Source organism: Ptiloglossa arizonensis, chromosome 9, assembly GCF_051014685.1.
Source record: "Ptiloglossa arizonensis isolate GNS036 chromosome 9, iyPtiAriz1_principal, whole genome shotgun sequence".
NCBI lineage: Eukaryota > Metazoa > Arthropoda > Insecta > Hymenoptera > Colletidae > Ptiloglossa > Ptiloglossa arizonensis.
The window spans coordinates 18278397-18291772 of record NC_135056.1 but is presented as its reverse complement, the minus strand read 5'-3'; the positions used below and the strand labels follow the sequence as shown (position 1 = coordinate 18291772).

General features: G+C 52.6%; 1 protein-coding gene across 9 annotated transcripts in view; it reads left to right on the top strand.

The window, feature by feature from the left end:
• LOC143151772 (cell adhesion molecule Dscam2) overlaps nt 1-13376 on the top strand; it is a 178451-nt gene that overhangs the window by 104838 nt on the left and 60237 nt on the right. For all 9 annotated transcript variants that reach the window (XM_076321229.1, XM_076321225.1, XM_076321228.1 and 6 more), the window contains 2 exons: nt 4841-5084; nt 6061-6265. In XM_076321229.1, the coding sequence (XP_076177344.1) occupies nt 4841-5084; nt 6061-6265 (449 nt within the window). The remainder of the gene's footprint in view (nt 1-4840; nt 5085-6060; nt 6266-13376) is intronic.

Here is a 13376-nt window from a genome sequence, read left to right as displayed (position 1 = left end):
ACTTACGTCGCGGTTTCGCATTATGCAAATCGTCGAACGCTGTACGTAGACGTTTCGATCGCAACCAGATAGCGTATTAGAACCGCCACGGACTAGTTACGATGCACGAAACGATAACGAAAAGAATTTCAACGATTCCTCGTTTCAATGGCCGTGCACTCGTAACGGAACGATAACAAGATTATCAAACGACCAACTACTTTATCCCTTTGTCTGGCCGTGACTACGAAACGGGACACGAAAAAGACCTCCAACAGGTTAAACCCGCGGAACGCGATTATCGTATCGCTGGAACAAAAACTGCTTTATTTTTTCCGGTAAACCACGAGCTTTGTACCGTTACGAGTATCACCGATACCTTGCGAATAATCTCTCCACGGATACTCTCTCCATTCCGTTGGACACTTTGCGAACGTCGTCTCGAAGAAATTCCTTACGAGAACCGCTCGCTGGATTCTTTGAATCTTCGCTCCTTCGAAAACGAATTCGCGACGTCAGGAACCTCCACGATGAACGAAAAAGGAGCGAAAAGTACGAAGGAAAAATTCACAACGTTTCCCGATGAATCGCGAGCGAAAGTAATCGATTGGTGGTTAATTAGTTCGGCGCGAGACTTCGCGGCGGTCAATTGACTGTTAATTCGAGCCGCAACGAGCTTACATCGGATCGCAATTCGTCTCGGCGTTAAAACCACCCGACGACGTTAACGACCATCCCAGGGCCGTGTTCGCGGCAGTTATCGGCCCGTCGGGCGAGTATCAAAATTTTAACGACGCTCGACGCGCGCCGCGGATAATTCGATACGCGCGCGCTCCGCTTTATTAACAATTCCCTGTCGCCGATGTTTGACAGCTGTAATTAATTTCGTTGGTTCGCGCGGCGGTTAGGGGCGTGCGTGTGGGGGTTCGGTCGTCGAAGAACGACGAGGACGACGACGAGGAGGAGGTGGTGGAGGACGATCGATCGTCACCCACGGTGGAAAGGCAAAAGGAAAGAAATAGGGACGTCTGACGGTGGTTCCTTCGGATTCGGTCGATCCGCGTAAAAATCACGGAGCACGGGTAGACCGGGTTAGCCCTAATAGACACGCGGCGCGCGTTTGTGCATCCGCGATGACGGCGCGCTGCCGGGGACGAGGGAAGTCTGTGCCGGAACGTAGACGCGAGGAGTGTATGGGTAGCGCAAACAAACCGACCGCTGATTACAGAGACTGCTTCTGACAGCCCATCAAATATTCCGCATTTACGTGTACGTCGACGTCACTGAGTATATTCCGTGCCCGGGGTTCGCTCGTCTCTCTCCGGTTCGCCACGGTGGCACGCGGTGTCTCCGTCGTGCAGTCTCTCGGTTCTCCTGCTGCCTCTTCCGTGGCTCCGACCGAGTTGACGGAGCAAAGAGAGCGAGAGACACCGACGGAGAAGGACCGCGAAACCGTGGGATAAGCCAGAGAGGAGGGGGATAAGGACGAGGAGGACAGGAAAGGGAGAGGAGAGTCTGAGGGTTTGCCAGCGCGGCGGAGCTTCCATCTCTGGGTTCCCTCGCTCTTCGTCCTTCCGTCCCATCTCCTTCCCTCGCCAATTTCCCTCCGTAAATTCGATTATCTATAGGTATATATATATATATGTGTGTGTGTATATACATATATATATATATATCTTCCTTGGTCGCTAGCCGGTCTCCCGCTCGCTCCGCTCGCGTCCTGCGACTCTTCGACCTCATCGGCGTCGTCCTTCCGCACCTCGAGCCTTATCCCGATGCGTTCGCGAGCATCCGGTTGAGCCTCGAGTCGACGAGAACCGTGACGTCTCTTTTCGAGGCAGCCGGCAGGGTCGATCGCCGCTCCGGCAGGACCGAGAGACCGCAACGCCGCGCTCTCCTCGAGGGAACCGGTCTACGTATCGTTTTCGAAGGAAGTTCGGTCAGCTCTCGAGGGAGATCGCTTTAGCCCCGAGATCGCTGGCCGGAAAATATTCGACGCTGGAGACTTCTCCGCCGGCACGGGGGCCACGAGAGGGTGTCCGTCGAGAGACCCGGAGCGGCCTAGATTTCTCACGGCGGTTGGGAAGTTTTCGGTTCGCGGACGTGTTCCCGGTACAGGGTGGCGTTTCAGCCTCGATTTTGCGCGGTCACGTTTGCCTCTCGACCCGACCGGCCGATGGAAGCCAACCATCCCTGGGACGAGACACCCGTCTCGGCAAACGTGGATCCCGCGTCACGCCGAAACGAAACATTCCCCGGGGGTAATATTTCCCGAGTGGAATCGATCGCGCGTCGAAATCGATCGAGAATTTTGTTCCGACGATGAAACGTTTATACCATAGGAACGATTCCACAAGGTGGAAATTTTTCTTTCGCGCGGCTCGCGCGCGCGATTGTCGCCCGAGACGTCCACCGATAGGGGATCGTGTCTGTCGTAGGAGTAGACGATATTCGAGCGCCGATGTGCCTTTGACTGGATCGACTTCGCGCGGAAGGTGCTCGCGAATGTTTTCGCGCAAGTGGGATTAAATTGGAAAATTCTTCGCGGTCGTGTTACAGGGTTTCCGATCTTAAATTAGAGGGGGTCGGCTCGAACGATCGACGGCGCAACTTGAACTTTCCAGTCGACGCGCTGCCACCGTGGAAACTTCTCGACGCTTTGAGAATCGCGTCGTAGAGACGAGTTCTAGCAATGGTATCGCGCGCAAGGCATCGTCTGTCCTCGGTTTCTTCGTTCGTCTGGAACACGATCGAAGAAAAAGCGCGACTCGCGATCGCGTTGGCCGTCGCGCAATCATGGCGACTGAACGCGCGCGCTCGAATTTCCAAAAGGTTCCGGGAACGATCGCGTTAATCGACTCGTCGACGAGTAGCGGCGCGGAGCCTGGAAACCACGAGACCGAATTGGCTCAGTTTCTGCGCGGTGGTGCGGCCCGACGAGGTCAAAGGTCGCGCGTGCCCGTGCCCGCACGCGAAACGGAGACAGAGATAGAGAGAGAGAAAGAGATCGATTCGATTATCCCCCGTCTGCCGAGACGCTTTAAATCCAAGGGCCGCGAACGGTTTCGGCGAGGAAGAGAACGACGACGAGCGAGCGAATTTCCGCCGCGGAGGCCACGCGCGTCCATCGATCCGAAAACCGGTATCGAACCGTCGCCGCGTCGAAGCGCGCCCCTCGTTTACGTGCCCGCCCGCTTGCCCGTGCCCGTGCCCGTGCCCGTGCCCGTGCCCGCGCGCGCGCGCGTGGGCGAATAATTTCCGGCGAACGAGCGCGATCCGGTCGCCGGCGCTCCCTCCTTATTTAAAGATCCGTCGGCGGTATTAACGATTTTCGTCCGTAGCCCGTGCGCGCCACGGGCGCGGTTTATCCGGCTGCTTGTTCAAGCGGGAGTGTTTTGAAAGCGTGCCAGTACATCCTGGCGTTGCATGCGCACGGACTGTGGAGGCCCGAGTACAACGAAAAAAAAAAAGAGGAACGAAGAAGGAGAACAGAGAGAGAGAAAGAGAAACGAGGGCGAAGGTGGGGAACGTATGGATAGCGTAGCACAATTCACGGCCGTGCCGTGTGTATTCGGTCCTCCCAATGAAACAGTTGTTATTTTGTGGTTGGCGAGTGCACTAGAGAGATACACCGGTGGAATGGAAAGCCTCGCTCGAATAGCGAAGCAACAATATCGCCCTCTATGTCCGAGCAGCGGGTGGCGTTCTCCTATTTTTGCCCCGCCAGCGGGGTGAATCTTGAGCAGCGATCGGACGTAATATAACACCGTGTACCGCGGGACGAACGGTGATGCAACCTTCGGGATTTATCGGACAACGCCAGCCGCCGGTGCAACGAGATGCACCCGGCCAACAGTAGTACGTTCTCGTTCCGCGTCGGACACCGCGGTTGGAACACGCCTCGCGTACGCGCACGGTGTTATTCTTTCTTCGGGATGGTGGCCAGCTCGCTGTTAAACGATAGATTTACCGGTTCTTCGCAGAGTGTACGGTAGTTTTTTTTTTTTATCCCGGAAAATTGCGAGCACTTTCGTGGGTAAAACATTCGAGAAGAATCTCGCGCGGAGTTCGGTGCGCTTCGCGTTACGAATAAATGTTCGTAAGAGTATACTTGGTATTTCGAACAGAGAGAGATCATTCTTCCCGTTCGCTCGATAATTAACCAGAGTATCGAAACGAGTAGGTATATCGGAGAGAAGCGTGATTGCGCAGACCGGATAAACGCGGTGGACTTTTTGCACTGGTTCGTAACACCGTAACGTTGAGTTTATCGCTAAATTTCGTGCAACGCGTCCTTACGTTCGTCAACGGATCAACTCCCCGGCAGTTTGTCCGGTGAAACACCCTGTATACGTTTCGCGTAGTCCGACACGGGTGTTGCGAGCCGATTTTAACTCTCTGTTGCATAATGTAATCGATCGGGGAACACGATAAAGCGGCTCTGTAACAGGGACGTCTAGTTACCTCGGGGGTTCGGTCACTTACCGTTTAGTTCGAGAATCGATTAATTCGCGAAGGATGCGGATAACCGTCGAGCAATTTCTTCTTATAAGAGATAAAATATTCGCGCGATAGAGGGTTGATGAAACTTTTCGCGAGGATCGGCGCGGCACGTATAACGAGGTTGCGGTAAAATAGAGGGTAAAACAGAGATCCTTTCTTTACTTCGAACAATCTTCGAGATGCAATCTCGACTCCCCGCGAATTGTACCCTCTCCCTGAAAATCGACGACAGAATCAAAAATTGATGTATCGTCGTCGCGAAATAAATATGAATTCTTCGCGAACGTTGCATGTACGATTTTGGCGATGATCCCGATTGGTCGGTGATATTTCTTTTCGTTTCGCTTGTATGTCGTAGGTGGTACTACAACAGAAACCAGAGGGAGGAGCCGATCGAGGACACGTCGGGGCATTACGTGGTGCGAGACGGTTCGTTGATCGTGCAAGGCGTTCAGGAGAGCGACGCTGGCTCGTACATGTGCACCGCAAGTAATTCCGAGGGCAGCGAATCCATGGAAGTGAGGCTAACGGTATCCGCGCCATTGAGCGTGCACGTTCAACCGTCGATTCAGACCGTCGATCTTGGGAAAGCCGCTCACTTGGTAATCGACGATTCTTATGGTTGCCAACGTTCGAGAGGCCGGGTTTCGCAACGGTAATCGACGTCGAAGCCCGTTCGTCTCGATTACTTGTTACTCGCGCGATAACGCGTTCACCTCGCGACGCGAACGAATCATCGATCGCGATACGAACGCGATCGCGACGCTCGTGAACCACCGAGAATAAAATCGAACCGTTCGCCGAATGGAACGCACTCGCGAGCCGAAAACCTTGCCGAGAATATTTAATAGTCGACGTCTTTTTACGCTCGCGCGAATATTCGCCGTGGAATTTACGACGGATCGTAAAGCGAGAAGCGCGTGTATAGGTGGAAGCTGGAAAGATGGTTCAGGGATCGAGGGGAATACGGACACCCTCGCGAATAAGAAACCGCGAGCAAGGTAGTTTCGTTCGGTCGTCGAACGCGCGGTAATCGTCGTCGCGAACGGGTTAAACGGAGCGGAGAACGTCGATAATTTGTTCAACGTTACGCGTTGTTTATCGATAATCATCGGGGAACGACGCTCGCAAATATTCGACGGGACGAGTCCTCCGTCGTTGGAATGACAAAAATTTCCGGCGCGTCCGAATCTCGAGTTCCGCGGCGAGAATTCCTTCTCGGTGGAATTCTTTGTTCGTTTCCGCGTGGCTTGCGCGGAGCGGCGCGGCGAAGGGACGAAGCGGCAAGGGAGCGAGAAGGCGAGCGTTCCCGAGGTAATCCGATTTTTACGAGGACAGGAAAAGAGCGGAAAACGTTCCGTGCTACGTCGAGCGTCTTCCGGTTGGTAGCGGTCGCGGGGGCGTGCTAGCGCGAACGAGCGAGCTACGTCGTCCGGAACGGGCAATCTTGTTTCCGAAGGAACGCTCGCGCGAGCGTGCGCGCCGGAAGATTCGTGGAAGGGTATTCTGTTCGCGAGCGGTGCACGGGAAACTTGGCCGGTTCTCATCAGGTCCCCTTTTCTCTAAACTGCTTTTCAGACGTGCAGCGCGAGTGGATTTCCGCAGGCGGCGCTCTACTGGCTGAAGGACGGTCAGCCATTGAGAACGGGCGCTCGCATAAGGGCGGTTTCCAGGGAACGTATTTCCGTGATGTCGGTTGCACGGGAGGATCGCGGCATGTACCAGTGCTTTGTGAGGAACGAGTACGAAATGGCTCAAGGAATTGCGGAATTGCGGCTGGGCGGTGAGTCTTTGTTTGCTTACCGTTTACGCGTACCACCTTCCCGTCCACCTGCGCGACCATAACTGGACGACGGGGGTGGAGGAGCGCCGGTGGAGAAACGGATCCGTCGATGGTGCAACGTTTTCAACGGCCGCCGCGAACAACGGAATCGTTTCACCGAATCGTCTCGAACGTCGTTACGGGATATTTCTCCGATCGGTCGTTTAATTCGGTAACCACGATAACCGATCTTTCCTTTCCTTGGAAAAGGATCGTCGATACAGCTCGCGGGATATCCGTCGTGTCGTTTAAACGATTCTCAGCGACCCTCGAGAGTTCCTGTTGCGTCCCGGTTCCGAGGTCACCGCGACGCACGGTCAACTTCGGTGTTTGCGAACTTGGCGAAAGCGGCCGCGCGACAGAGACCGGCGTGTCTCGCGCGAGAATAAACTTCGGGATAGTATTTCTTCGCGGAGGGTTTCGCTTTCCGGAGAATCGATTTCTACAAATTCTCTTTCTACAGATTTCTACCGATCCTTTCCTCGATATTTCCACTGCTCGATGCACCTAGTTACTTCTACTCGCGTTCGCAATCACGACTCAACGCGAGTAGCATCCAAAGGTTCGATTCGCCCGAAAAATTACCCGTTCCGAAATAATTTCTGGGTTCTCGATCGCAGACAACCCCCACCCATCGTCTGGAGACGGAGTACTCGGTCTAACGACATCGCGGTCTCAGCCACAGGTTTCAATTACGTCTAGCTGCCTCGTCTTCTCGGTCGAGGTTACCGCTCGTTAAATTCTCGCGACGAATTTGCCGCGCGGTACCGTCTCGGGCCGACCACGGTTCGGATTTGATCAACGACGGGAAAAGAAATCGGAAAATCCGCGAGGCTCGAGAAATACCTTCGTTTCCTCTTTCGTTCGTTCGTTTTCGTTCTCCGTTGGTTCGCTCGATTCTCGAGGCTCCTTGGCCGATGATGGAAACGCGGCCTCGGCGCTGTTTGGAAGACACACTGCTGGAACGGGGACCGAGGGGGTGGTTATACTACGGCGAAAAGGGGTTGGGCGGAACGGGGCTTGTTTGTCGAGCGAATGGTTCCGCGGTGATAGGTTGCCGGTGGTTAATGCAGTGGAACTCTTCCCCATACGATCCATTCCCGGTTTGCGTGCCACTCCATCGTAACGCGTTTTCCATCACGGGAGCCCGGGTTTTCCTCTGGGGAAAGTATGCGCCGTTTTCGCGCGAGAATGGCCGCATCGGTTTCCACGATCGTGGCATACGTCGCACGAGAATCGGCTGTTTGCCGCCCGTTGATCGCCCACCGCTTCGACCGACGAATGCTTTTAATTACGAAGTCGTTGGCGAACTTTTCACCGACCCGATTTTTCGACTCTCGACGACGACGACGACGACGACGAACCGAGCGTCGAACCGAGTTTCGATTCGTTCGGACAACTTTTTGCGACGGTCGGTACCGCGCCGCTAATAGCCGTGACCCTCCCGGGGCCGATTTAAATCCATCTTTAAAATCCATTAGGTCAATTTCGCGCACGCTCGGGGAGGATTGGCAAGGTCAGAAGTATTTCACTGTTTCCCTTGTAAATGGACCCGGAGTGCCCTACGAGAAGTCGACGTACGTGTACGTGGGTTGACCGTGTCCCTCCGACTCTCGATACACAAACGCGAGCGGTAGAAACGGTCATCGAGATCCTCGAGAACGTATTTTCTCGTTAACCCTGATCCGGATTCGAATCCGAATCGTTCCGTATTAGAAGCCACGGGTCTTGTACGACCGGATTTATAAATTCTTCGCTTTTTTTTTTTTTTTCTTCCAACGAGCACGAAAGTAGGTCGACGGTCGCGGCCGTTGTTTCGCGACTACGGTGCGAACGTTCTTGGTTGTATTTCGTCGCGTGTATTTATTTCTTCGAGTCAATTTCTCGCGTTCTCCGAGCGATCCTAACTCGATGATGCCGTGCTCGAACGATCAGTTTCCATCGCGCGAAAATTCGGGATCGCGTCGCGCGTTTTCGTCTTTGCACGCGCGATTAAACTTGCCGCGAGTTCGCGAACACGAGTATACGAAAACAGGATCGGCTGGAATACGAACCACTCGACTCGCGTCTTCGAGCGATTCGCGTCGAAGGAAAAAGCGACGCGATTCGTCCCTTCGATGTAAAACCGTGGAAAAGAGAAAAAAAATTGTTCTAGCGATCGGCGTGTCCCGGTGTTTGTTGATTTTATCCCGTTCCAGTTTCGCGAGTCCGCGTATCTGTTGTCGGTCGCGCGTCATATTTCGGCCGCGGAAACCGTGGTGCTCCGTTGCTTTTTCCATTAACCGGACATCACGGTACGCCGGTCGATGGTTTCGAGTTATGGTCTCGAAGATTTCAATTAAAACACTTTTACCCGGGCCAGATTGCCGTTGCTCGCTCGTTCGCTCGCTCGTTCGCTCGCTGGCGAGCTAGCTGGACGGGTCCGGCTCCGTTGGCGTATAAAGTGTTCGTCCTGACGATTTTGCGCACGAGAAACTCCCGTCCCTCGACGAGGGTGGGTTTCGTTCCAACGTGTTTCGAAAGTATCGGTCGACGGTAACGAAACTCCGCGGTGGTACGCTCCCTCGTAACGTATTTTCCATCACGAAGTCGTTTCGCCGCGGGCCAAGCGCGCTATTTTTGCACGAAAATGGCCTCGTTTGCTCCGCGTCCCGTTCGCCCCTTGCACGGGACCGACGTTGCGCACCGACCTCCCATCGAAAACCACGCGATACGCGAATTTCACCGGGAACGTAATAAACCCGATTCGCGTGGCACGCATTTCCACGAATACCGCACCGTGTGCCGACTCCGAATCGCGAAAGAGTCGCGGTCGATGCGATTACCCTGCCGGCGGAGGGAAAAGATCGTTCCACGGTTCAGCGAAATAGCCATGCCACGTGCTAGCGAAATGTGGACGATCTCGCGAATCGTTACTATTTTTCTCTTTTTTTTTTTCTTCAGGAGAAAATCGGAAACCGTCGCGATTGTCGATTCTTCGGTGAAATTTTACGTATTCGCGGAGATACCCCCTCTACGTTACGATTACACGGGTAGATCGCGCCGATCGTCGAAGAGAGGAACGTTGAATTTCAATTACACCGTGGAATCGTTTGAAATTTTTTATTCGTCGCGTTCCACTCGTCTCGAGACGGTAGAGAAAACCCGAAGGTCGATGAAATCCGTTGCCACCCGGAGGGTAGTTAATTATTCTCTCTTTCTCGATACCGTGGTGCGCGCGCGGTGCTGGTTGCATTGCTCCCTCGAGCGAATTGGTACGTTTTCTGGAAGTTCTCGCGCGTTTTCCCGGCCATTAACCTCGCCGACAGTTTGGCAACTTCGATGGTCGTTGAAAGTTGAAATTTTCTTTCGGGATCGTTTAACGATGGCCTCGATTCGAGAGGCTGCGGCCGAGTGTCGGACGCAACGACGCGGTTCCCCGTACACGTTCCCGTTTTCTTTTCCCCTCGTTCTTCGATCGAGAATCCCGCTGGGATATCGAGGATGAAACTATTTCCTCTCCCTCGCTCGGCCGCGCCCGGTTGCCAGGGGTAATTGAAGACCCGAAGGAAAGAAGGTTCTTAGTTGGCCGGGCCGCGATAGAAACAAGAACAGGGGCAAACAACGGTAATGGATTCAACCTTTGAACGGTTCGCTCGCAATTGCATCGGGCCGCAATAACTTCCCACGGGCGTGAGTTGGCCGCGGTAAGCGATTTTTCATTAGGTTTAGACGGAACGATGACGGCGCGTTGTTTGTTCGCGCTCGGGGAGACGTCGATTGCGTCGATCCGGTTTATTTTTCGATCCGATGAAGCGGATATCCGTCGTTATTTTTCGCAAATTTCACGCTTCGCCGTTAATCGGCCAAATTATTCGCAATTCTGGTAACGATGACTCGCGCTCGTGCCGATTGTTTACTTTTATATCATCGTCGCGTTTTCGTTTCGGACCGGCGCGTCTCGATTTTTATATATTCTCCATTTAAGCTATCAACGCTCGAAAGGATCGGTTTCCCCGTACTAACACGTTGACTGCCACGTCATGCATATATGCATGAAACGGATGTTTCGGTTACTGCGGCTCCTACCCCCACCCCCCATTGGTTAAGCCATGATATTCAAATACGAATAACGGTATGTAAAAATCCAACGTGTGTTCGAAGCTGTGATTTTTGCGGAAACCCAAGTTGGACGAAACAAAGCCATTGAAAGTATAAACGATGGAAACACCCCGGAGCGTGTCCTACGGTGGTGAATTTTCCGAAATCGGTTAAGAAATCCACGTTACGTTCTCGTTACGTCCCCGAGTATTTCCGAGATCGATTCGATTCGTCGGGATGCTTCGAGGATCCTCGAATTTCTACGCGGGATTAACTCCTACCGCGAGAATATCGCCGACGAGAACCGTATCGCGTTTGATAACTAAATTTTTTCCCCATTTCGCTACCCTGCTCCCGTGGTTCCTCTTTCGATTCCGTATCTTGTTATTCCGCTCTGTTTCGTTCTTTCTCTACGTTTCCGTTTGATGAGTTTTCATTTGTTTTGTAATTTTCTACAAACCGTATTATATCACGCGCCCCGGTGAGTTTCAATGAACGCTAACTAGCTATTCCCGGTCCGGCATTCTCTTCGCCCCGTCAAATTTTCATGGCGCGTGCAGAATTAACTTTGCGTAAAAATATTGCGAAAAATTCAGTGGTCGTTCTCCGCTCGGGGTGAGCGCGAACTTCGACTCTTTGTACTCGAAACGTTTCCTTTCGTCCCGTCGATTCCCGTTTATCGATCGTTCGAGCCCGCGGAGCCTCGACGTCGTTCGAATTAACGGATGACGCCGAGTCGACTTTCCGAGATGGGTGAAAGTTCGGCGTCCCATTACCCTGTCATTAGGATTCTTCTCGGCTGCACGACTTCTAAGCTGCAAGGCATACAGTGTACATTAGGTGGGGATTGCCCGCAGCACGATGGGATAGTTAGTACCGCCACCCTGGATTTGCATACGCTAACGAGATTCCTGCGGTTTTGCCGACGCTTTGCATGCCGGCCGAGCACGATCTCGCCCCAGTCTGTGGCTCTAGCCACGTCTATTTATTATGCGTCATAGATACGTCAGGGAAGAAAGCGTGTCATCCGTGAGAGGGACGCAGAGCAGCGTGGAACAGAATCGCGGGATATATCGGTGCACGCGGTACTGCAACCAGTTGCAGTGTAAATTTTCGAGAACCGGAACACTGTGCTCGCCACTCGGTTCGTGCTCTCCACTCTTTGACCCAGAAAATTCACCCGCGCGATCGGTTATCCTCGCTCGTGTTCAATTTTCGGAATACGGACAACGATCGATCCGATATTCGATCCTTACGTCGAGACGAACCTGGCGGATTTTTGCTCCGACTTAACTATTCGCCTCGCGGAATGTTTTCCAAGACAGCGGTGGGCGATGGAAAATTCGCGGTACGAGAAAGCGTTACAAGCTGTTCCCCGGAAAATAACAGAGACATCGACTTTTTTATCGTTCTCTTTTAATTAAATCCTACGGAGGGTTTCGTCTCGCCAGCGACAAATTTCTGGAAAGCGACCGTTAAGGGAAGAAAATGGATTCCTTGGACGTTTTTAAACGGAAGGTGGTATAGATTTTTTGTTAGGAAAAGTAACATTCGTTCGGGGAGCACCGCCTCGATGGTTACGAGAGCAATATACGTCTCTCTCGGTCGGACCGTATCGCTCGATTTTTATATTAAAATAGAAAAGCGTTCTTTTCGTTTCAAGGAAACCCGGTGGCAAGGTTGGTCGTTGGCGTGCAAGTGGCCGCGATTCGGATCACCGAGGATAGCGCGCGCGGACGTCACGATTTTGTATTTTTCTTTCTCTCTTTTGCCTCTCCATTGTCGGCTTTATTAACGTCCTACGTACCGGTTGGACGTCTATACGTCAACAAATTGATGCATCTCGCTCTCCCGCCAATCCGCAAACTCGTTGCGGCCGCGTAACTGGGTCACGGGTTTATTCGAGCGATGCGCGATTTAACCGGAGAAATGAAATTTTTTTAGTGGCCGACGACGGGGTCTACGTCTTCTCGCCAACGTCGATTACGACACGCCGTTATACAGAGTGTTCCACCGGAAACGGGTTAACGTCTTCGTTATTTTAAACGGCAGGAAGGAGAATATATCCCGTGGCCGCGTTCACCGCGTACTTATCCAGCGATATTTAACATCGATTAGGAAATTCCACGGTACGGGCGAACTTTGAACGAACCGATACGATTAAACGCGTAATCGTTTAAATTGCGCGCGTGCGTATCGTGAGAAGAATCTTCCCTGTTCCGAGAAAAGCAACACCCCGGTTGTATTCTTTCGCGAGAAGCTCGATATATTCCATTTAAGAAAGAAACCTGTACGAGTTACAAATCTTCTCTAAGATTACGCATACGAAGAAACTATTTCCACCGGTATTACGAACCCCGCGAAGCCATACTTCCGCAAGAATGCTTCTTCCTACTGCTTAAAATAGCGAAGGTATTAAGGTAGTCTGTCTCCAGTGGGGTACCCTGTGCATCGTCGATTCGAAAATCGGAGTAATATCCGAGAAACCGTCGTTAAGGGCGGGGCCCTTAAAAAGCGGAGAAAAAATAAAATAAGAAGAAAAAAAAAAAAAAAAGAAATTTGTTTCCCTCTAATACACGGAATTAAGTTTCTCGACGAGACGTTGCTCTCGAGGTGGCCTGGGTTTCCGCGGATTTTTAATTTAAATTGCACAGCGAGCACCTGGCCGAGAAAGAGGGAGAAGGAAACGCTCACGAGTACTGAATATATTTGACGACGGACGTGGCCATTATTTACACGCCGAGTCTCCATTCCTTTCGCGGTAATGATAAACAAGCGGCGCGCGGCGCATTCAGCGGTTTCATTAACACTTGGACGAGCTGGCGTCAATACGTTCTCGCTTCGTAGATGGTTGTAAGCCTCTTACGATCGCGTTACACACGATATCGGGCAACGATCGTGGAATACCGACCAACGACACTTTGCGAGGCGTGTTCGTCCCGACCGAAACCTCTGACAAGTTATCACCGATATCGTTCAAAGAGAACCGAAG